The sequence below is a fragment of the Meleagris gallopavo genome, chromosome 6 (genome assembly GCF_905368555.1).
Source record: "Meleagris gallopavo chromosome 6, MGAL_WU_HG_1.1, whole genome shotgun sequence".
Lineage (NCBI taxonomy): Eukaryota > Metazoa > Chordata > Aves > Galliformes > Phasianidae > Meleagris > Meleagris gallopavo.
Window position 1 is genome coordinate 46300331 of NC_139409.1, and position 23722 is coordinate 46324052.

The 23722-nt window shown below is 40.1% G+C and overlaps 1 protein-coding gene across 3 annotated transcripts; it reads left to right on the plus strand.

The window, feature by feature from the left end:
• The first annotated feature begins 2780 nt into the window (after positions 1 to 2780).
• HERPUD2 (HERPUD family member 2) lies at positions 2781 to 23023 on the plus strand. Of its 3 annotated transcripts, XM_010713036.3 has the most exons (8): positions 2782 to 3245; positions 9658 to 9735; positions 12902 to 13015; positions 15018 to 15175; positions 19375 to 19497; positions 19822 to 20145; positions 20930 to 21044; positions 21509 to 23023. In XM_010713036.3, the coding sequence occupies exons 1-8, from the start codon at positions 3099 to 3101 to the stop codon at positions 21668 to 21670; spliced, it is 1221 nt and encodes a 406-aa protein (XP_010711338.1). In that variant the 5' UTR covers positions 2782 to 3098; the 3' UTR covers positions 21671 to 23023. The 3 variants fall into 3 exon arrangements, with proteins under 3 accessions (XP_085082727.1, XP_010711338.1, XP_010711339.1); XM_010713037.3 differs by lacking the exon at positions 9658 to 9735; XM_085226601.1 differs by lacking the exons at positions 9658 to 9735; positions 12902 to 13015 and having other exon boundaries at positions 2781 to 3245.
• Positions 23024 to 23722: the final 699 nt, after the last annotated feature.

Sequence of the window (23722 nt, forward strand, 5' to 3'; positions counted from 1 at the left end):
TGGAAATCCATTATGGAAATTCCTACAGTGCTGTTGGGAATTAGCAAAATTTCTCATTCGGAGGAGGTGCTATTCACTTCCAGAGTGACAAAGCCAATGTGAACATGACCTTTCCCTTAGTGTTCTTTGGGAATAAACCTCTCTGGCTTCATGTATACAAGCAAAAGGAGCAAAACCAGGGCCAGCCCACTCTTTCCTTCTTGTACCTCAGGTTTTCCAAATGATTAAACAAATGTAAAATCTGTGATTTAGAACAGAAAGTCCTGGAAGGGTCTGAAATAATGATTTTCTCAAATCTGCTTGTGCTAAAGAGAAATGTGGGAATCCTTGTCATTTTTTTCATGGTCAGGCAGACATTTTAAAAGTGTCTTGGAAGAAACTAATGTTTATGAGGATTCAGATTCTCAACTTCATTCTGGTTGTGATCCCGCCTGCAGGTCAGTAATTTCACATGACCCCAGCTATTAGTATAAATAGCAGAAGAGGCTGAATTTGTTAGTTGCAATAGCAACTTGTAATAGCAGCTTGTAACTGCTATGATGTTATAGCTCCTAGACTGAACCCTGCTGGATTGTGTAAGCTAATGAAGGAAGAGTTTTTAGACTGCATGTTCACAATCCTATCAGAATATAAGAATATTCTTATTCAGACCATATTTTGGTGGGTTTTAACCTATTCCAACTTGACAAATGGATATCAACATAGATTATAAATACAGTCTAACTTCTATGGCTAATTTAAGTGTCTAGAGATACTTAGATGCTTGGAATTGCCATTTGTGTAGACTAATGGCTGTAGAAGATGCCCAAACTCTCAAATCACGTACCTGCGTTAGGCACTTGCAATTGGAAGCTGATCCCCTCTCATAACATTTCAACATATGAATTCCTTTATTAAGAACCTTCATTGATAATACCATGCAATGTATATTCATAAAATGTTTTCTGGAATGTAAATTAATGTCAGATTTTATTTATTTATTTATTACTAATTTTAAAGTTTTATTCCTACAATGAGATCACAACAAGAGTACTTCTGACCTCGAGAGCCTGTGCACTTGTCAGTGGTTTACGGGCTGGTTCGGTCCAGTTCCGTGACTAGAAGGGCAGAGGGATCCGCGGATCCGTGCCCCCGGAAAAGGAAAATAGGGGACCCCAAAATAATTGAAAACAGCGGCAACAATCTGAGGTGAAACAAACTAATTTACTAAATATAGTATCAGCAGAATAGAAGGAGAGAGAGAGTGTGTGTATCTGGAAGGTGGATCGGCCTCACCATAACGCTGAGATGAGAAGTGCAGTCCAGTTAAGCTGATGAAGAAGCGCAGGCAGAGAAGCGCAGATGGAGAAGCGCAAGCGAAGAAGCACAGGCAAAGAAGAGAACATCAGGTGACCTTGCCGGGAGTTATATCTCCTCGCTGACCGCAAAGTCCCCTGGGGAAATGTAGTTCTTCTTCTCCTCCGGACAGGCACCCGGAACTTGAGCATCAGCAGTCAAACCCCCAGTGCATTACATGATGTTATGATGTGGAATACTGATAACCAAAAATCATGAAACCATGACAGCACTGTATAGGGATTTGCTCTGAGAGCTGGCATACCATGCAGTTTCTAAAATGACACCATATAAGTGAGGTCATGACTTAGGAGATTACTTGGTCATCCCAAGTGTGGAATGTTTCATAGTAGCTTATGTGTGTTATAGGAACACTATGTGAATTGTCAATGAAATTGCAACTATCCAAAGCGCAAGGTTTTAATCTAATAATTTGCCTTGATTCTTGTGTATTAACCCTTGCAATTGCTTCTCTAGCCGATCCATTTTGGCACATCACCGTGTATACAAATATTTGACCAATGCTTGGAAATTCTATTCTGCTCTTGGAAATTCTTGGGCATTTAAGTTGCGTGCCCTGGTAATGACAGCACATTCGGAATTCCAAGTGCAAAATAATTGTTCCTTAACAAGGGAGAGAACTGGGAAACCAATACGAGTATGTGAAATATTATGTTTGAAAATGTAAAGTACCAGTTGTCCACACGTACAATTTGATAAGCCCTCTTCAAGGAGAACAGGTGCTGTAGAGACACAGCCGACATGAGGTTTGCAAAGGAGCGCTTGTAGAGGCAGATAATTACGTGTCAATAAACATAAAATTCCAGAGTGTTTTCTCTGCCTTTGCATGTTGCTACATTAGCTCCCTGGGTTTATTTAAAAGAAAAAATTAGGTGCTGACTGCTAATGGTTTTCCTGCAGAATCCTGTGTTAATCTTTCCCTTCAGACGCTGGAGTTCCTTGGGATCCTCCTTTCATCAGCAACCTCTTGCTTGTGCTGAGATTAACTAGCACTCTTTGTTAGCGACACAATCCAACTCGTTTGAAACCACGGCGCCTTCCGTAGCTACACGCGAAGAAGCACAAGGACGTGAAGACTGAAAGAAGTACAAGGAAAGCGCTGTTTTCTGCCACCGTGGGTATTTTAAAGTGTTTTAAGAAGCCATTTATTGCTCCGATCTAGATAGCGACAGTGCCCGTGACTGTAGAAAGAATTACACGAAGACACCCCCGCAACACGACGCTGAGGCAATCACCCCGGCACGGCAGCTCTGCCCACACAGATCCTCCCGCCCCCACAGCCGCCACGTCACGTCACACCTCCCCCCCCACCTTCCCGTTCCCGCTGCCCGGCGGCGCGTCGCAGCGCGCATGCGCAGTGCCAGCCTCCCGCGCGGCCTGCGGGCGCCCCTCAGCGTCCGGCGCGGAAGCGACGGGGGAGGAAGAGGAGGAGGAGGAGGAGGAGGAGGAGGCGGATGAGGAGGGAGGCCGCGCTTCCGGCATCCATTTTACACAAATAGCAGCGGGCCGCAGGTCGAGGCTGCGCGGCTGAACTCGGGCTCTCCTGTGGGTGCGGGAGGGCGGCTTTCTGAGGGTGGGCGCGTGTCTGTTGGCGCCGCGCCGCCCTTCCCGCCCGGCGCGGTGATGGGCGCCCCCCGCTGCCTGCGGAAGTTCCGCCCCGCTCGCTGAGCCCATCCCCAGCGCCCGCGGCTCCGAGCGGCTCCGTGTGCCGGGCAGGAGGGGAGAGGGGCAGGCCCGGCGGCATGGAGCAGGGCGTGGTGGGCCATCCGGTGACCCTCATCATCAAGGCGCCCAACCAGAAGTACACCGACCAGACCGTCAGCTGCTTTCTGGACTGGACCGTGGGCAGGCTGAAGTCGCACCTCTCCGACGTTTACCCCAGCAAACCGGTGAGCTGTCGGGTGGCCCGTCTCGTTCGTCTCGCTGTCGAGGTGGTTGGGCTCTGTGGCTTCTGAGCTGGGGAGGTGGCCGTGCACAGCTCAGGGCCTGCGCTGGGTGAAATAAACTAGGAAGAGTCCCGCTTCCACAGCTGGATTGGCTCCCTGCTAACAGGGGATTCCGAGCATAAACAGCTGCTCTTGTGGGTGCTTTAAGGATTTGGCAGTTCACTGTACTGCTGAAGGCCGCTAGTCTTGCTCCACTCAACTTCCCTAGAGCAGCGTTTGTATCTATTAATCAAATCTAGGGCTAATCTCTGTAAATGTGAGTGTTCTGTCTGCAGTGATCGCAGTACTTCTGGCATAGCCAGGATACTCAGGGGTGGGACAGGTAGGTGAGTATTTGTAGTGTCATCTGAAACGTGGGATTGAACAGCCTCTTGAGAATTCTTTCCTCTTTTCTTCTGGGGGTGCCATTTTTCGAGGTGGGGCTGGAAACTGCCGTCAGCTTTTTTCATTGAATCATAGAATTGCTCAGGTTGGAAAAGACCTTAAAGATCATCAAGTCTAACCGCAGCCTAACCATCCTACCCTAACTCTTAACAACCCTCTGCTAAATCATGTCCCCAAGCACTACATCCAAATGGTTTTTAAGCACATCCAGGTATGGTGACTCAACCACCTCCCTGGGGAGCCTATTCCAGTGCTTAACAACCCTTTCTGTAAAGAAGTCTTTCCTGATATGTATCCTAAACCTCCACTGGCACAACTTGAAGCCATTTCCCCTCATCCTGTCACCAGTGAGAAGAGACCAACCTCGCTCTGCTGCAATCACCTTTCAGATATTTGAAGAGAGCAATAAGGTCTCCCCTCAGCCTCCTCTTTCCCAGACTAAACAGCCCCAGTTCCTTCACTCTCTCCTTGCAGACTTGTGTGACAGCATTGGCTGTATTTTGCAGCCGTTAATGTGAAAATATACAGATTTCTGTTCAATATGGGAAATACAGTTCTTTCTCAAGTTAAGTTCTGAATTTGGCTAATGAAAGAGGTTACAAAAAAGCATCCTGGTAATGGAAAGATAACACCTGCTTAGAATGGCAGTCGTGTAGAACAGTGTATTTGATTCTTTTGAAAACCTGTTCCAGAAAACTGGACAAAGACAGTGACTGACTTTGTCTCTGCATTACAATGACATGTAGGGCCGGGACTTTGCTGTGTAAAATGCCTGACAGAGGTTGCCTTTGTATTGTAAATGATCAGTGTTCACCTAAGTCAATAAAATAATCATTTTTGTGGGAGTGGGGAGAGGAAAACATGCCTAAAATAGTAGCGTTGTGCCCAAAAGGGGTTTCTTCTGAAGGAGAAAACAGGAGAAAAGCAGTCAGAAGTTGCATCACTGATGTGCTGTATTTGAGAACTTGTGGACTTAGTTATTGTTTTTATCAGCTCCCTTCTGAGAGGCTACCTACTGCAAAAAAGACAAAGGCACTGCTTCAGTTGATTGCTGCCTCTTCCTTGCTAGAATGTCCTCTTGTGGGGCATTTGTATTCAAACACTCATTTTCTGATTCACTCTACAGGCTTGCTGAAATGATCTTCTAGGAGGAATCCCTAATGAACAAGAGGTTTTTATGTTGAGTTGCATTAACCAGTATTATGATGCTACATTTCAGTTGTCTGAAGTGTCTGTCTCCTGTTAAAAATTGATTCCTCAGTGCGTCTTACCTTACTAAAATGCAGTTCAGAGTTTATTGCTCAGTATTAAAATGAGCAGTTTAGAATCCCCAGAACTGTTCTGGGTTAGATAATGGCAGTTTCTTTAGTGAAAATTATCTCAATATTTCAATTTAATTTGGCTTTAAGGTACTTACTAACTTGTTTGTAATTAAACACAATATTGTTACTTCACAGAGCCTTTCAAATTAATAACATGGGAATGTAAGAAAAGGCTCTTCTCTGTGTGGTCAAATTGGAAAGCTTATCTTTTGTCTAGTTTTGATATTTTTATAACTTCAACATTTATTTACACACTTGTGCATTTAAGATGCTCTATTTTTTTTTTTTATTTTATTCTTTGAACAGAGCAGCGTCAAAAACTTGTCAGTAAAATGCCTACATTCCATGGATGTGGTATGTCCTGGAAATAACTTCTCCACGCTATTTTAAAAGTGCGAGGGTACAGCAGAAGGCAGCTGCTGTATGCAAGTATTGCAATGTTCTAAAAGCAAAGGATGCAAAATCAGCTGCTCTCGCTGCAGTACAATCCTGCAAGTTTCCATGTGTGACTTGTACCTTGTTCTCCTATGTATCTAAATTTAGTTTCTTTTCTAATTGGTAAACTAATGGTGAATTTGGTAACAGCACTTAGAGTAACTGTTTTTGAGGGCATATCTTCAGAAAATGAATGATTGTTGAAGTAGGCAAGTGAGAGGCTGGGCTATGAGGCAGTGTTGTTTGTGGCTACTAGATACATTCGTGTGGGTTACTTACATGAGTATGTAGGCAGATATAAATCGAGTTAATTGTTAAAGCTGGAATTTGTACTTTACAGAATCACAGAATCACCAAGGTTGGAAAAAACCTTCAAGATCATTCAGTCCAACCATCCACCTGTCACCAATAGCTCTCACTAAACCATGTCCCTCAACACAAAATCCAGCCGTTCCTTGAACACCTCCAGGGTCGGTGACTCCACCACCTCCCTGGGCAGCCCATTCCAGTGCCTGACCACTCTTTCAGAGAAGTACTATTTCCTAACATCCAGCCTGAATCTCCCCTGGCACAGCTTGAAGACATTCCCTCTAGTCCTATCACCAGTTATATGAGAGAAGAGGCCGACCCTCAGCTCACTGCAACCTCCCTTCAGGTCGCCAACCATCAGCCCAGGCTGCCCATAGCCACATCCAGCCTGGCCTTGAATGCTGCCTCCAGGGATGGGGATCCACAACCTCCTTGGGCAACCTGTTCCAGTGCGTCACCACCCTCTGTGTGGAAAACTTCCTCCTTATATCTAACCTAAACCTCCTGTCTCAGTTTAAAACCATTCCCCCTTGTCCTATCAGTATCCACCCTCACAAACAGCCGTTCCCCCTCCTGTTTATATGCTCTCTTCAAGTACTGGAAGGCCACAATGAGGTCTCCCCAGAGCCTTCTCTTTTCCAAGCTAAACAATCCCAGTTTCCTCAACCTTTCCTCATAGGAGGTTATAACTTCCCTAAAATAAATGTTTATTGAAGAAAGGGGTACTTGGAAAGTCATCTGTGCATCTCAAACCTGTTGGATCTTGCATTTTGAGTCCTAATCACTGTTATCAGTTTTGCCCATAAACATAATTTGAGACTCCTGTTTCTCATTTCCTGTAGTACCTGTCACCTAGCATGTATTTTTCCCACAGTTCTAACCATATGTGGTTCTTTGGGTTTTTATTTCCTATGGAAGAGTGGCAGAGAGGTTGAATGACCTGAAAACCAGATGTCTTGTAACTGTAGCTGGGGAAAGGTCAGAGACTGCGTGTTCCTGAATGACCTTACTTCATTATCTTCACTTTAATGGTTTTGGAAACTTTCTTGGCATATTTAACTTGAATCAAGCACTGTAGGAGTCTTGCTTGAAAAACGTAAGAAAAGCTGATAAATTGCTAATTTAAAATTCATAGCTTTTGGATTATGATCAGAAAACTGTCTTTTCCATCCTAAGATTGAGCTTTAGCTTTTAAGTCCTTGAATTGTTTTATCTCGTGTTTTGAATTTGCTTCTCAGACTGGGGTAGCAGTTAGTATTTTTAAGTCCTTTTCCATTGCAGTTCAATGTTTGGTCCAGCAGCAAGTGTGTTGTTCTTTCAGGCAGGAGCTGGGCTGATGAATCCTCTCTGGCAGAGGATGAGTTGAATGCCTGGTCAGTTTGCTTTGGCATGTATATGAATTAATAAAGATGAAAACGCAACGATTTCTTCCATCTCCAGGTATTTAAAACAAACAAACAAAAAACTCTCAGGTTTCAGGATTCTAGGATGGGTTTAACCCTGAGAATTACAAGGGATGATTCCTGTAGTGCACAGTTAGATATCTAAGCTATGTAAGGGAGGAGCATGGAGTTCAGGACTTCTTCCTGCATTAATGTCCCTGGCCTAATATGTTCAACAGCATTCAATTTTTGTTAAATTAAGCTATAAGCATTTATTTTTTTAGCTTTTTTTTTTTTCATTTGGGGAGCTGAAATGCATTACTACTATAGTAGTCAGATCGGAGGGGTCATTTTAATCCATCTGTTTCTTATCTATAAAGGATTTATTTATTAAAGCACTTGTATCGTGCTTGTGAAGGTACTTTGTTATATGGGGAAGCCTGTATCTATGATACTGAAGGAAGGGATCTGGATTAGAGCATAGAGGATATGGTGTTACGGGCCACATGCTGTGCTCCTGAGCTGCTCTTGGATGGTGGTACAAAATTCTTGGCTTAGGGCTGCTGCTTGTTTGTTTTTGCTTGGTTTGAACTGAGCCTGTCTCAGGACCTAGCAGTGGTGTCTGAGACTTCTTCCTGCTTCTGCTCGTGATTTGGAAGCGACAGGTTTCTTACTCAAAGTCACAGCTTTCTGCAGTCTTAATGCTGTGCTGCAAAGTGTAGATGTTCTGAGAAGGCCTTCCCCAGATACAAAATGCAAGTCAACTTTTGGCCTGCTTGGAACCTGTTCCTGACTGAAACAAGCAGTCAGTGAAACGGTGTGGTGCAAAAGAATTTAGATGGATTTGAGAGACTGGCTTCTTGTTGCTGTTTTAAAAGAATAAGTCAGTAGAAATAGTGCAGTGATAACTTTCAGTTCGTGGCACTTTTCAGCCAGTGGAGCTGGAACTTAATAGCTCTGTGTTGTCAGGCTTAGAAAAGTGGTTCTCTGTGTCCCTAATTAGAAATGTAGGATGAAAAAGAACATAGAAAATGCTTCTTCAGCATAAGTGACAGAAACAGTTCTGAGCTACGTATGGAAGGTTAGCCACTCATGATTTAAACCCATGAACTCAATCATGTACAACTAGTATGACTTGGGATGACTAATTTAGTTTTTAAAGCAGGAACTACTCAGATGTAATGCATACTTAAAATTCTTGGCTTAAAGTATTCCTAAATCTCATGACTGGAATATTTGGGGGAAGAGTGAAGTTCTGTAACTCTTCTGTTTTCTCCTGGTCTCTGGGTGTCACAAAAAGAGAAAGGAAAGAGATTGCCAGGGCTTCTGTGAGAGGTTTACCTTGTTTGTGTGCTTTTCAGCTGTTTGGGCAGTAGTGTTACTGTGCCTGCAGAGAAAGCAGCTGGGGAGGCTGGGGGAGGGCAGGAGGAGAGAGACAAGTGGTGTAAGGCTGGCTGCTGGGGTGGTGGGAAGATTCTTCAAATATTTCATGCTGATAATGCCTGTCAGTTCCAGTGCTCTTAGGCGAGATTTCTTCATCTAGCATTTGGTTAGGTTAGCGTTCTTTCCAGTGATAAAAGCTTAGGATTAACTTACAGTACAAGCAGGTAGCTGAACTGAAGTTGGTAACAGTTGGGTTCTCTTTTAAAAAACAAAACTCTTGTTTCTATACGGGTGAACATTTAGAAGCTTTTCTCAGGAAAGGAACTGTTCATTCACGAAGTTACAGCAGCTTAAGTTATATGCTTTACTGAACAACTGTATCAACAGGGTACCACAATACAATCATCCTGATCTCAGCTGAGAGTATTTAAATGTTTCTGTCTTATAATTCGAGCACAATGTATTTTTAAATAGATCTTTATTATTAAACAGTTCTAAAGTGTGGAAGTACTAAGAACAGGCAAAGAAACTTATTCAAGTTTGAAGGCTCCTTGTAAAAAGGAAAGTCCTTTTGCTGCTAAATGTTCTTTGCTGCCTTCCTCTGTGTTTCTTCTTTCTGTTTTATGTTTTCTTTGGAGGGCTGACGGGTGGTGGGAGATGGAGTTGGTAATGCACAGACTAATAACAGAAATTCCTTACAGAAAAAAAATTGAAACCTGTCCATCTCCTGTATATTTTAATGACCATTCCATTGTTCTACTGATTTTTATTTTTTTTTCCCCTTGCTCCAGCCACTTCTCTGTCTGCTTTCCCAGCAAGCGTGTGGGAATGGAAGCAGGATAAAGAGTGAATCTTCTTGAAATGAAGGGAATTTTGAAATGTACTCAATGGTTGTCTTGAGCAGCATTTACCAGTTAAGTGTTGTTACATGTTAGGGCACTCTTGGTGAGTGCATAACAGCAGAACTTCTTTTCAGAAGCAAATAGCCAGCTGGACTTGGAAGACCTCTGAAATGTTTTAAAGACTGTCCTTTGGTGGTTGGAATGCTAAGGGTTTTTTTCTCATCTGCAAATGTTATCACCAGCTGTATGTCTGTACAGCTGGAAAAAGCTAAATTCCTTTCTTTGTCCCATCTCCTAGTCCACAAAGGATCAGAGACTGGTGTATTCTGGCAGACTGCTTCCTGATCACCTGCAGCTGAAAGATGTTCTCAGAAAAGTAAGCTTTATATCAACACCGTATGATTGCTGAGCAAAAACACATTTTAGGAAATAGGAATGTAGTTTGCATTGTTTAACTTCAAATTTTAATAATAAGGTACAACATGTGACCAACTGAATAATGTTGATATAATTTTGGAAAATGTGTTTTCAAGTATCCCTTGTTTGTATGATTGTAACGCTTGTGGAATGGGGGATGTTTCTGATTGATGAGAGTTAGCCTGCCTAAGTCCCAAACAAGTGTTGTGTAATGGGGAATGACTTCTTGGACATTTCCTGCTTTGACTCAAGCAGGATTATTTAACAGAACTCGAAGTTTTGGACTTAATTTCATTTCCTGTACTTACTTAAATCCAACAACTTATGCTTAAAACACAAAAACCAAAAGGGACTTGTGAGCAAGCTAAGGGTAATGTTTTACATGCAAGTAAAGACTTCTAAATTCATTGATGGTTTTGCTGGGAAAGCTATCTGTAGTCCTGGCTTTATTCTTCAGGTACTAGCTATTCCTGGTGTTTAAAACAAAATGCAAGAACCAAGAAATTTCTTTATTTTGCTGGCTTATCTGACTTTGTGTTCCCTAGGCAACGTGTAGATTAAATCCAAATCCTGAATACTCGTGACATCTGATCAATGACATCTTGAAATACACATGCTTGCTTCTCAGTTTGGATTTGCATAGCTGAAGTGGATACTGTTGACTAATAGAGACTTCATTATGTTAGTAAAGTTCCTAATGTATAGAAAAAGAAATACCCTAAAGAGGGCAGAGTATCAAGAGCTTTTTGTGTTTTGATGTTGATGCTAACAGTTAGTCTAGTGCACTGTTAACTATGCTTTAAAACTTCCAGCAAGCAGACCTGGGTGCATCAATAGCAGTATTTAGGAAATGTTTTAAGTCACTAACAGTTGTTGCATCTTGCAAGCATTAAATATGTAAGGTCAGTAATACAGTTCACGAGTGTTGGTAGTGATACTTTTTAGTAAAGTATTGATGTTAAACTCAGTGTAAAAACTGCAGAGTTGAATTACACTTTACCATTTTGTGCAGAGTCTTTTCCAAAGGAGAATAATTTTTTAGTAGACGTGAGTAACTGAACTTGCATGTCAAATATGGAGAAAGTGATCAAGTGGCATCCTGAGCATTGCTTAAGTAGCTGCTGCTGTTCCTTCACCATCTTGATTCTGTAGGAAATCTTACAAAGTTGGATTTACCTGCTTACTAAAAATGTGCTTATATTTACTGTGTGTAAGTTTACTACAGAACTGAACTGAATTATAGCCAACTGGAATCTTTAAAGGTTTGTAAAAATATTTATCTAATTTTGCTCAAAGCAAAGGTTGTGATGGGCAAAATCAAGTCTAAGCCCCTTAAATTCACTTGATCTGCCTGCAGCAAACTCTCACAGTAGATGCAAACTGTGTCAAGCCTTGTTAATCTGATAGAGAAACTGTCTTCCTTCAGTATTTGAGGGATATTTTTAAGAGCGTTTTAATTGGTATAGCCCTTAGGTTCAGTTATGGATACTTACTGAATTTAGAAAAATATCCATCAGCTGTAAGTACAAAGGCTTTAAAGGGGGGGCTGAGGGGGAAAACTTTATGCTTGAGCTTCTGAAAGAAAGATATGATTACTCTTGATTTCAGTTTCAGTCTGTATTCTTCCTATTCATTTAACTATAAGTTCCTGCTATTCTGAGAGGATTTACTAAGTCTTCCAGATTAGCTCTGTGATCCTTGCTTTTTTGATACTGAACGATGTCCTTTTGCTGATAAGCAATACCTGGAGGCTGGATGGCTTCAAGCATAGCGATTTTCAGCGTGCTATATGTGAATAACATGTTTTAATAAACACTTTCTGCCTTCCTTTACCTCTCTGAGTCACTTCAGTTCTTTTGTAGAAAGAAGGTAAACAGTAGTTAGGTTAAGGCCCTTGACTTGGTAGAATGCTGATGGCTTGTGTTCAGTGCTGTCTCGTTATTGCTTGCTGTCACCAACAAGTGGGAAGTGAGAGTGTAACAGTGAGGCTGTGCTTGTGACTAGAAACTGATTTATGCAGAGGAGTTGCAGAGAGCGTGCATGGAGAGAGGCTATGCTAGCCAGAATGCACAGTGGTACATAAAAAGCAGTTATGCAGGTTTTTTTATTCCTAAAGGTCAAAGCTGAAAAATGAGTAAATGCTTTTTACATTTTTTTATACTTTAAAAGAAACAGTATTTCTGAGTGTCATTGCATTATATGCTGTAGTCTGACTGCACTGCACTGATTTCAGTAGGGGATAGCTTTTTTTTCTAGTATATTTGCATATAAAATTTGATTACAGTGAAGCTGTGGTGTGCAACTTAAGTATGCATAGCTATTTTTGTTGCTGTGGCCAAATGTTTTCATTTGGTATAGTAGAACAGATTCATATTGAAGTTTGCTATGACATCTGTGTTTTGTAGGGGAGCATATTCACAAAGAACTGGTGTAAGCTGATTACTCTCACTGCTGACGTGGCTATGAGTGCTCCTGTTGGTTCACTTCCTCACTTACAAGTATTTAGGAATACTCAAATCTGGTTTGGTGCTTTGCATAGCATTTTCAGATGTGGAGTATCTTAGCTGGGTGGTATCTGCAGGGTAGGCTTGAGTTAAGCTTAAACTGCAATGGTTAGTATATTTTTCTTATCTTGTCCTGCTCGTGGAATTCTAGCTCCATTCTTTGTTTTTCCTGTTACTGAATAACTCTCTTCATTGAATCTTAACACAAATGAAGACATGCTTAGCATTTGGGAAACTGAGCACTGTAAAGAGTGTGATTTTTTTTTTTTTTTTTTAATTTTTATTTTTTCCCCCCCAAAATAAAAGTCAAAGCCTAGCCTGTGCTTCCTTACATTTCTCTTGTGTGTTGTTTCGTTGGTTCTGCTAGACTGCAGCATTAGGGGAAACTGTGGGTAAGCGAATGCTTAGCATGTGATTGTGGTCAGCTATGAAGAAAAGTTTAGTTCTGAAACAATAAGTATCTCTTGTTCTAGGCTTGGTTTTTGTTTTGTGATCTCTATTTTGTGTAATGTATCTTTATTGATTAAAAAAGGACATTTTGAAAGTGGATTTTTAAACAGTTTTTGCATGTAAATTTTGCAAATATTGTTGCTTTAGCTTTTCCATCTCTTTGATTTTTAGCAAGATGAATATCATATGGTTCATCTGGTGTGTACTTCCCGGACACCCCCAAGTTCTCCAAAACCAAGCACCAGTAGAGGTGGTCACGGAGCTTCAACCTCCAGCAGCAGCTCAGTGAGTTCTTTTTAATATGAGGATATGAATTTCTTCTACACCGAGGAAGCTTTCCAGCAAGCTATCTTCTCATTTCTAAAACTTTACTGTAAAAGCGTGTGGTGAAAGCAGAGTATAGCTTATGGATGTGTAGAATTATACTTGATTATTCAAAGGTGCCACTTTGTTTAATTAAACAAACTGTAACATGTCGTGTTTTTCAGATGCACTGCTTCCTCTAACCTATTATTTCTTCCCCACTTTATGAAACAGTATGCCTTCCTTTCCTTCCATCTTCCCTTATCCTTGTGGTTCTGATTAGTTTTGTGAATCCCTTCTGTTGAAGAGAGACCAGTCAAATTAGTGCCTTCCTTTTGAGAATGGTGGAACTTGGCCTGTGTTCATTCTGCCTGACAAGAACTGGCTTGTACTTAGGCAGTTTCAAAGCACTCAGTAGTGTTGGTAGGCTGTAAGGAGATGAGGAATAGAAAGCATTTGTGATGTTGTATTAGTAAGTTGTTCATAGGTTTTTTTTTTTTTTGGTACATTTTGAATTCTGTTCTTCACCCTCCCCATCTCCTACACTGGAAGTGCTGCTGTTCTTTAGTTGTACTCAGTTTTAACAGAAAGGAAAGTAACATTTCTGCTGCTGATGTGCTGGTTGGCACTGTAAGCTTCTTGGCTTCTCCAGAGCTGGTGGTATGAAGTGACCCACAAAGGTTAGTCAGAAGGGGGAGTATACAGAACTGTTCCTCTTCATCTGTGGTGTGCTGATGATCAACACGTGAAATACTCTTTCAGTAATAAGCTTTCTGTCTTGATTCTCTGATTGCTGGTATTTCTGACTGCTACGTGACATAAAAATTGACAGATCAGTGGTAGAAGAATGGATAGTCAGTGCAACGCCTTTCCAAACACGGTTGTACTTGTGAACAGCATATAAGTACAAAGGAGTCTTTTGTTTTATTGCTGCTTACATTAGTTACAAGTGCTGTTAATAACTGTATTAACAAGTACTTAACGCAGTCAGTGTGTGCATTGTTAAATTTATGATACTTGGAAGGAAGCAACCAAATTCCAAGGCTTGAATTGTCTTTGTTCTTCCGTTTGTTTTTTTTTTGTTTTCTCTACTATCTAGTGGTAATTTTTTCTTGTTTTCCTTTGTAGAGCAAGTATGATGAAGATGTCTTAAATAGTTTCAGCTCTTCAGTTACTGAGTTGTCAGATTTGTAGAGGGATTTTTTTACGAGTAAACATCACAATAATGCTTAGCAATAGGATTTGGGGATATAATAAAACTAAAATAATGCATCTTGGTAACCAAATTACAGTCTTGTGATGACAAATGATATAGGATTCCCACCTGTTGTTCTGCTTCCAGGATTATTTGTCCTGGAATGTGTTGAAGGCCTGAGACCCTATGTAGGTGTGATCACGGGAGCCTGCAGAGTTATTAGGCACTTTCTTGTTATTCCCTTCCCCTACCCCAGCAGCTGGCACAGAAATTTGGATTGCTGACTGTCAGGTTGAATATGATGATTAGAAGAGTAGAATGGGAAACTGAAGACAAGGACAGAGAAGAGTATTTTGTTCTACAGCAGGCACCTCTTGTCTCTGAATGTAAAGCCACAGCCTGAGTTCATAATTACATCTGTTAACAATGTGTTAGCAGTAGCCTCTAGAATTCGCTGCTGCTAAATATTTTTTTTAATTAAGCTTTTCTTTGTTTCAGCTTTTCAAAACCTTGTTTTCCAGTGATTTATGGATTTCCCTTGGAGCTGTCAAATGTTATGTGCTTCTGAAAACTTTACTTTTTGTGCACCTGAGTGCAATTTTGTTTTTCTGTTTTTACCTAAAACCTTGCCAGAACAGATACAACCCCAGTAGTCTTGCTTGTTGCTTATATACACAATAGAACAGTTATAAACCAAAACATTAAAGCAAATAATTTTTTTAGGACACGGTTGTAACTTTTGTTATTGTGGTAAAAATATCCCTAACCTCAGTTTTATTTATTATGAAGAGTTTGGACCATTCTGGATCAACTGCTGCCTCACCCACAAACCAAGAAGCTTCATCTCCACCTTTGAACACTGGTGCAGATGGACTGAGACATCGTAATCTCCCACAAGCACAGAGTGATCCCATACCGAGCCACCAGTTCCCTTATTTAATGCAGGGGTAAGTGAGACTGAAAGAGCTAAGGATTGCTTTACGCTCTTTAGAGTACTTCTAAATGTTCCCTTACAATTATGCTTCTTTAGCAGTCTTCAAAATGACTCGGCTGTTTTGTCTCAAAGCATAAGTCACGTTTAGAAGCATTTTTTTCATATGAGCATTGACATTTTTAAGCCAGGAGTGCTTTCTGTTCTTGATGTTCTGGGAGCAAATGTTTATCTAGTGGTTGTAGTTAATGGCTGTAGCTGATCAAATTATTGTCTGGCTGCTCTTTCTTGTCCTTTATTGGAATCAACAAGACTAAATTTTTACCAGAATATCATGTTTCTTGATTTTTTGGCACATACAAAATTGAACTCTTCACTTGTTCACACTGGATTCAATTTTAGAAATGAGGTGTTTTGAGTACGTGTTTCTGAACCTACAATATCTTATTTTCCTTTGTGAAAAACACAACCCATCTGTACACTTACTGATCTGTTAACTTTCAAAACCCTTTTTCTTTTTTGCATTTACAAAATAGCTTTAGGAAAGCTTATCCTGCATGGTCTTTACAGCTTCTAATTATTAATGCTGGTTTAGTTTTCTTCCAACGGGAAGGCAGGAGGGTAATGTGTATTCTTTTATGTTAGCTCATCAGGGAATGCTTTCAAGAATTATTATTTTTTTTTACAAGGTGTTCTCCAATAGTACTGTATATAGTTTGCAGGTATTTTTAGTGAATATCGGGGGGAGGCCCACAAAAACAACCTGTGAATCTGCCAATGATAATGCTTATTTCCCTCACTGCGGAAAACAGATGTTAAGAACTGTTAAAAATGTATTTAGATTTGCTTCAATTAGTTACTGTTCCGTTAGAGTTAACCTCAACTGTTCTGTTTTCATCCCGAGTTCTTTCAAGTCCATTTTTATTATTCATCTGAAATGTGACCTCTCCTGAGAAGAGATTGCTTTTTGCATTCAGTGGAGCATTCGTGTTATTCTGACCACATCAGAACCACCCTGTGGAAGTGGTTAAACTTGCCTTTATGACAAAACTAGATGACAGTAGGTTGACTGACAGGACTACGGCTCAGTGTGCTGTAAATTAATTCCAGGAGCAATTCTTGAATATTATGTTACTCATCTGTAAGATGCCTATTTTTCTTTTAAAATTAACTTTTCACATAAACATACCCTGAACGTGGTATTTTTTTTCTGTCATGCATGGTGAACCGAATAGCCTGCAGACTTCAAAAAAGCAGAACTGTTCATTATGCCAGGTGAAACAATTAAGATACACTTAGGAAGAGTCGGTTTAGAAGTCATTAGTGTTCACAAAATGATTTTAAGTTAAGAGTGTATCTGTATTAGCAGTTAATGTGGATTGAGAGGAGGGGATTTGTAGACTGAAAGAGATACTGAGGACTTGGCATCAACACTCACATATTTCAGGACTTTCTGTCTTATTTGGATTACATCTACTGTGATCAGCTTAGCATGTGTGCATACCAGGCTGGATGTGGCTCTGGGCAGCCTGGTCTGGTGGTTGGCAGCCCTGCACATAGCAGGGGGGTGAAAATAAATGATCATTGTGGTCCTTTTCAACCCAGGCCATTCTGCGATTCTATGATTTCTTGCTGAATGCATTAGCAGTGCTTCTGAAGCACATCTTTCAATTCAGTGAAACTCAAAAGAAATCCAGGTGGTGATCCAAGAACATTCTTTGATGCAGTTAAAAGAATAACATGAGGAAATAACTGGGAGATTTGCTTCAAGAGTACAGTCCTGATCTGAACAGAGATGCCATAATAAATGCATTTTAAATAATCCTAAGTCTTCTTGTAAGACTGAACAATATGAAAAACTGAGAACTTTTTTTTTTTCCTTTGGGCTGCTAGGAACTGGCTTTGCTCTACTGTGATAGCTGGTCTGTATCAGCATCTGTTGTACTCTGTTGTCTACTTGAAACACCTTTTTTAGTTCTGTTAGTAGTCTTCTCAATTAGTGTGCTGAAGCAAAAACAGGTGCATCTGCTGCCTCTGTTCCAGGAATACGAAATATCTTGTGCAGTTTTAGATATTCTCTTAAACATCATGTGGGCCAAGGAGATCTGGCATTAATGTAATTCTTATATAGACACCGACTTGTTACCAGCAGTGGAGATTTGTAGCTGAAACTTATGTTGCTTTGTGAATTTTTCTTGTTGTTTCAAGACCAAACACAGCTTTATTCTAGCTGCATGATGAACTATAGACTCTACTGATGAGCAAAGGTCTGCATTCATGAGGGTCCATTCACTTGAGCATTTTGCAACATTTTAATTAGTAGAGTAATTAGTACAAATAAATAGCAGAAATACTTGGCAATGAAGTGTTGATTTTTGGTGGTTTTTTTTTTTCAGTTCCTGGCATAAAACAGCAGTGTACAAATCAAATCCTGTTTGAGTAAACAACTAAGTCAGATTTTTCTATTTTGGTCTCTGTAATATTTCAACATTTTCTCTTGCTTCGAAGTTTTTCTAAATTGCATTGTCTAAGAATCTAGATTTGAGATGGGTCTGGACAAGTATTCTGCTTGTCTACCAAGTCAGTCTTTCTCTGTGGAGAGCAAGAGCAGTCTTGTCTGCTCCTATGGTCTTAATTCAGGGCCCCACTGTAGTGTGTGGGTACAACAGGCAGAACAGATGGGTTCAGTCCTGAAATGGCTCGTATTTCAGATTGGAGACTACTTGAAAGCAGTGAACAGATGAGAAACATGAAGGTGGTGGGATTGTTTGTCAAGTGTGGGCAGCCCACCTAAAGGAATGTTTTTGCATTGTGTACATGCTAATGTTTGTGACAGAATGACATACAGACAGCAAACAGAATGTTCCAGAACACAAATACCAGCTTTGCTTCATCGGTAGCATTTGCTTGCTGTGTTGTCTTAAAGTATCAAGTATGCTGTGGAGGATGTTACAATAGCACTTGAAGCTGATATCCTAGTCTCATATGAAATTACTAGTAAGTGTCTTTGGCCAAGGGTGTTGAACAAATGCATTTCTTGTCAGTCATGTGAGATGACAAAGTCTTTTATCAAAATAAGTAATGACTAAATCCAAAAACAACAAGCTGAGTTTTAGCAGAGTTGCTTGGCAGGCTCTCATCCTGAATGACAGTGAAATACTTTCTCACGTATAAGATGGAAAAAGGTTTGGATGCCTTCCTCCCACCTTCTTTTCTGTGTGTGCCTGATATACTAAGGAAGTCTCTTGCTGATCCCTTTGTGGGGAGTGCCTAACTTAGAGAACAGGTGTAGTTTGTGGAACTATTAGAATCATAGAATCACAGAGTTGCTCAGGTTGGAAAAGACCTTCAAGATCATCAAGTCCAACCACAACCTAACCACGCTACCCTAACTCTAACAGCCCTCAGCTTGCTGCCTGCAGTCTGAATCAACTTCATGCCTTATACTCTCATGCTATCCTGAAAGATGTCCGTGTTTACTACAGTTCAGTGCATCAAAACCTTTGGGGGAAAGTGTTAGAAATCTTGCCAAAACACCCTGTGTGATCAAGGAGGTAGGAGCAGCCAGAAGGTTTAAAAGCAGTCAGATAAACTTATGAAGTTCTTATATGAACGTTTTTATTTCTTGCATGTGAATCAAGAGTTAAAAACCTGTAGGGAGGAGAATCCCTTATGCTGTGAAGTATGAAGTGGGAAAAATAATGCATCTTCAGTGTTCTGCCAGTTGTGGTCTAGACTCTGTGTCTGAAAGATGAGTTTTGATCTCTTTACTTATGTTCAGTCCTTTGTCAGCAATCATAATGATGTTATTTCTAAAAGAAAGCTACAGAAGCTTGTAGGTCTTACGTATCCCATAATGACTCTAAGGCATCAGAATTTAAAAGGAATTAAATGGATGAATTTCTGCAGTTACAGACAAAAAATTTAATGAATTGACAGCTTGTACTTTTTGTCCCAGAGGTGAGGCTAGTGACAGAAATCTTAAGTTCAGAAATGCCAGTTTTCTTTATATGGAAATAGCTCACTAATTTATTGTATGAAAGTGAGGAGCTCTTCTGGAATAGTCTGGATGATCTCACCATGTTTCAATGTTATTTAAGTGCATTGCTTCAGAAGGACAAATGAAATGTGTTACTTTAACTGGTTTTTAGTACTGGGGCATTATATAAATGTGGGAATACAGAACTGAATATTTCTCTTTTAATCCTTCCACAGCAATATAGGTAACCAGTTTCCAGGCCAGGCTATTCCTGCTGGATTTCCTGTGTATCCTGCATTCAGTCCCTTACAGATGATATGGTGGCAACAAATGTATGCACGTCAGTACTACATGCAATAGTAAGTTTACATTATATTAGATGGTGCTGTGTTACAGGAATGAAATGAAGATCTTAAATACTATTTGCAGCATCAAAATGTTTATGCTTGCTTTGTCTGGATGTGCTGTTCTTACATGGACAAACTTTATCCAAAAAGGATTACAAAATCCAGCTTTGGATTGGAATTAAATTATTGTATTAATAAGTAAAGATTTAAGGGAAAAAGTGTTTTGACCTGTATTATATCTGAAATAATGTGTTCAGCAGTGCGGGGAAGAAGACAAGAGTAGGCTTAGACACCGTTTCATGCTTTTTGACAGAAGTTTTGTATTTGAATCTTCAGCCAAGCTGCTGTTTCAGCCCAAGTGACATCCAGCACTGAACCAGTGAGGTCTGCAGTCGCTCAGGCTGTAAATTCCCAACGTGCTCCTGCGAATGAGCCTGCAGCAGTGCCAAATGTAGCCATCCAGGAGAACAGGCCTGTGAACCCAAACGTTCAGATGAACGCCCAGGGAGGCCCTGTGGTGAATGAGGAGGACTTCAACCGGGATTGGCTGGACTGGATGTACACATTCTCTAGAGCAGCTATTCTTCTGAGCATTGTATACTTCTATTCTTCCTTCAGTCGGTTTGTCATGGTAATGGGAGCCATGCTACTGGTTTACTTGTGAGTATAACACTGAAGTATAACCACAGATCAGATGTAGGGAATATAGTGCTAGTGTACAGTCTTTAAACTGTGAGTAATGCTTCAGATACAACCGTTTAGTTACTGTTCCTTCATTCTAAGGTGTCTGTTCAAATTTAAATTTCAAATGAGGAGAAGAGCCAATTTGAAGGGGGGGGAATGCATTCATGAAATGTTTTTACAGTAACTTGGATACAACTTAACACTTGAAACACAGTGCTTTTAAATATCAGTGAAATTGACATAGTGGTATTGAAGAAACGTAGAATTTGGGGATGGAAATTAAGAAAGCAGGTGTTGGGGAGGGAAATTCATGTAATAACTCAGGAGCGTTCTTGTGTAAATTTAAAAACTTTACTGCTTGTATTTAAAGAGAGAACTGCAGAGCTAAGCTCATTTGTACATCAAAAGTGTGTGACATTTATGGAGCAAATTGTCAGGCAGAAATAAGGGCTTGAAACTATGGCTTTAATAATGTATCATTCAGACCTACACTCTGCCCCGTTTGTTAAGATGTATCAGTACTGTTGTTGTCAGTTCCCTTATTGAAAGAAACTACTTCTGGCTCAGGTGGCTGGGAACCTAGCAAGACTTTTCTTAACTCAGAAATCAAGGAATAGCCATTCTGTCTTGAAGTAAGACTTCTGGAAAAGTGCATATAGCTTGTTCATTTGAAAGCACTTGTACAAATTAATGCAATGGCAAAGGGAAAATTATCTTTCCTTTTAAAAGAGATTCTTAGCTGCTCCATTTTCTTACATAGACACCAGGCTGGATGGTTCCCGTTTAGGCAAGAGGGTGGCCAGCAACAAGCAGCCAATAATGTAGAAGGGAACCGTGATGGGCAAAATGCAAATAATCCTGATCTTGAAGAGATGGTGAGTAGAAGCATACGTACTTTACAATATAATACCTGAAGTCTTACAAGGTATATGCAACGACCTGTTGATAGTAGAAAAAACGATTTTGAATTGAGAATATGTAAGATGGAAACACTGTGGGAGGTGCTTAAATCTACTTAACCTATTCACGCTGGAGCAGGTCGCCCAAGAAGGTTGTGGATGCCCCGTCCCTGGGGGCATTCAAGGCCAGGCTGGATGTGGCTCTGGGCAGCCTGGTCTGGTGGTTGGCGATCCTGCACATAGCAGGGGGTTGGAACTAAACTATATTTGAGGTCCTTTTTAACCCAGGCCATTCTATGATTCTATTTTTTCAGTCTGACTGTTTGCCTCTACTTCGGTTGCATACCTTCACTTACTTAATGCAGTACAATATTGCTGTTAGCTTTTGTTGGAGCTCTGAAAGGAAGTAGCTGAATTGCTTTAATTTCTGTTTTTTAAAGGAACGACTTATGGATGACGGGATTGATGAAGACAGTGGAGAAGATGCTGGTGAAGACGCCAATATAGAGCAGCAGCCTGGTTTCATGGCTTCTGCTTGGTCCTTTATCACAACCTTCTTCACATCACTCATCCCTGAAGGGCCTCCACAGGTTGGCAATTAAAACGAAAGAGGAACTGCATCAGACAGTCTCAGTAGCCATACATAGAAGTGGAGCAGATTCTAGAGAGTGTTTTAAACGCAGTGCAATTTCATAAAATTTATAATGTTATCTTTTTGATCACAGTGTACAAAAATGTGTATTTTTTTTTTCTTTTTGGCTTTCTCATGCATTATGTATTTTAAGCACAAGTGGACTACTAAATGCTTTCCTTAAGATTCTTCTTTTTCTGAAGAATGAAATGTAAAGATACTGGTCTTCCATGTTTTATTTTAATTTCAGATGTGTATTACACTGAGGCAAAAAGCTTGTACTTAATCTGCACCATTACCTCTTTAAAGAGCTGTTAAAAATCATGAATGTTGACAGATTTTCCTAAATGCTGACTGAATAACTTTAGTGTATCTTGAATTAATTCCATGCAGGTATGAATTGGGATTTGGAGTTTGCATCGTTCCCAAAAGAATGGTGTAAACACAAGGTTTACTTGCTAAAGGCATGTTGTCTTCATGCTGCAGAATACCGAGCCTCTTTTTGTATCTTTAGAAAGCTGAAAGCTTTTTATTGAGGCTGCAGTGAAGTTCATTAAATTTAGAGATGGCTGACAGCTCTTCAAAGAGAATCAAAAGTGATGGGATAAACCTTAAATGTTTGATACATGCAGTACTTTTTAAAAAACATAGCTGTACTGGGGGGAAAACATGTAAATTAGTTTTTTTAATAAAAACTATTATGGCAACTCTTTTGGATGTTTATATGCATATTTGAACCAGACAACTAAACGCTGCATTGTTAAGGAGGAGGAGATGGTTGAGAGTGGAATAAAGTTAATCACGGTGGCATTACTGATACTGTCTACAGTGATATGTTTGTAGCAGTGCTATACCACTACAGATAGGAGCTCAGCATCATGGTATTCTCTGTATTCTCTTTGTGTTCTTTCTAAAATAAAACTGAAACAAAGAAAATTTTACATAAGAGAATGACAGTGCTGCTGTCAGTTTTCAGTTTACTTCAGATTTTAGACTGTTTGCTTATACTTGTCCTTAATTTTGAAATTATCATGTTTTACCTAACTTCAGAACTGCTGCTGAGATCCTGTTAATCTGTGACCAAAATTAAACCACATTTCTGTTTTTTCATTTACAGAGCAAGACTCTTAAATAGGTCTGAACAACAAAGGTTTTGTTTTCTGCTTGCTCACGACAAACTACTGAAGCTGTGCAGTGAAAATTTAAGCTTGCATCTTGTTTGGTTTAATCTTCTTAAAACATTTGTCAGGTTTTCTAGGCCTTGTGGAGAGTTGAATTTCAATCTGGGGAAAAAATAAATGTGAACTATGTTTTTTAATTTAAACAGCTTAAGAGTTTTTTGTAGCTCGTAGAACATTCTCTATAACGAATCCTTCCGTAAAGGGGTAATAGATGTGTCTTTAAAGCATCAATCATTTTCTGGATAGATAGAAATGATGAATAAATCACATTTAATATGATGTTTTACTCCCCTGTTACTGTGGACAGCTGCTTTCAGTTGAGAAGAACTATTATAAAGACTTCTTTTTAAGGAGTGACATGCAGTGGCAGTCTTGGCTGCCATTGGACTTGCTTGATCAAAAATTGGTAAGTTCAGAAACTTGTGTTAATGGGGTTTTGAGTAATTTAGCCATAGAATTGAACAGTGTGACATATGTGGTAATAAAATAGAGAAGAGAAGCCTAGGAAAACAGTTCTCTGTATCTTTGTAGGAATTGTCTTACAGAATAAAGCGAAAATTATATAGTGTGTGGCTGTATGCAACGCTAGATTCTGAGTGGTAGCAAATCTTTAGCATGAGATGGAATGAGAAGCATAAGAATTAAGGCAGCATAGGATGTGCTTTGGTATTAATGTTTCTGTAATGTGCCTGTGCATCACTTGCCATTTTTTAATAGGAAGAAGTGGTTGAAATTTATCTTTCTTTCACCTTACAGGAGAGCATGAAATGGCAGATACTTGATATTTAGAGGAAGTCTGTGCACCAACTAGCAGATCTATGCCAGCATGTTCAGGAGCTTCG

Excerpts from the sequence above, each read along its gene's own strand:
- HERPUD2 (XM_010713036.3), top strand. The coding sequence starts at position 3,099 with ATGGAGCAGGGCGTGGTGGGCCATCCGGTGACCCTCATCATCAAGGCG. Across the intron at positions 15,176-19,374 it reads TTCCCTTATTTAATGCAGGG|CAATATAGGTAACCAGTTTC; the intron begins GTAAGTGAGACT and ends ATCCTTCCACAG. Across the intron at positions 20,146-20,929 it reads GCCATGCTACTGGTTTACTT|ACACCAGGCTGGATGGTTCC; the intron begins GTGAGTATAACA and ends TTTCTTACATAG.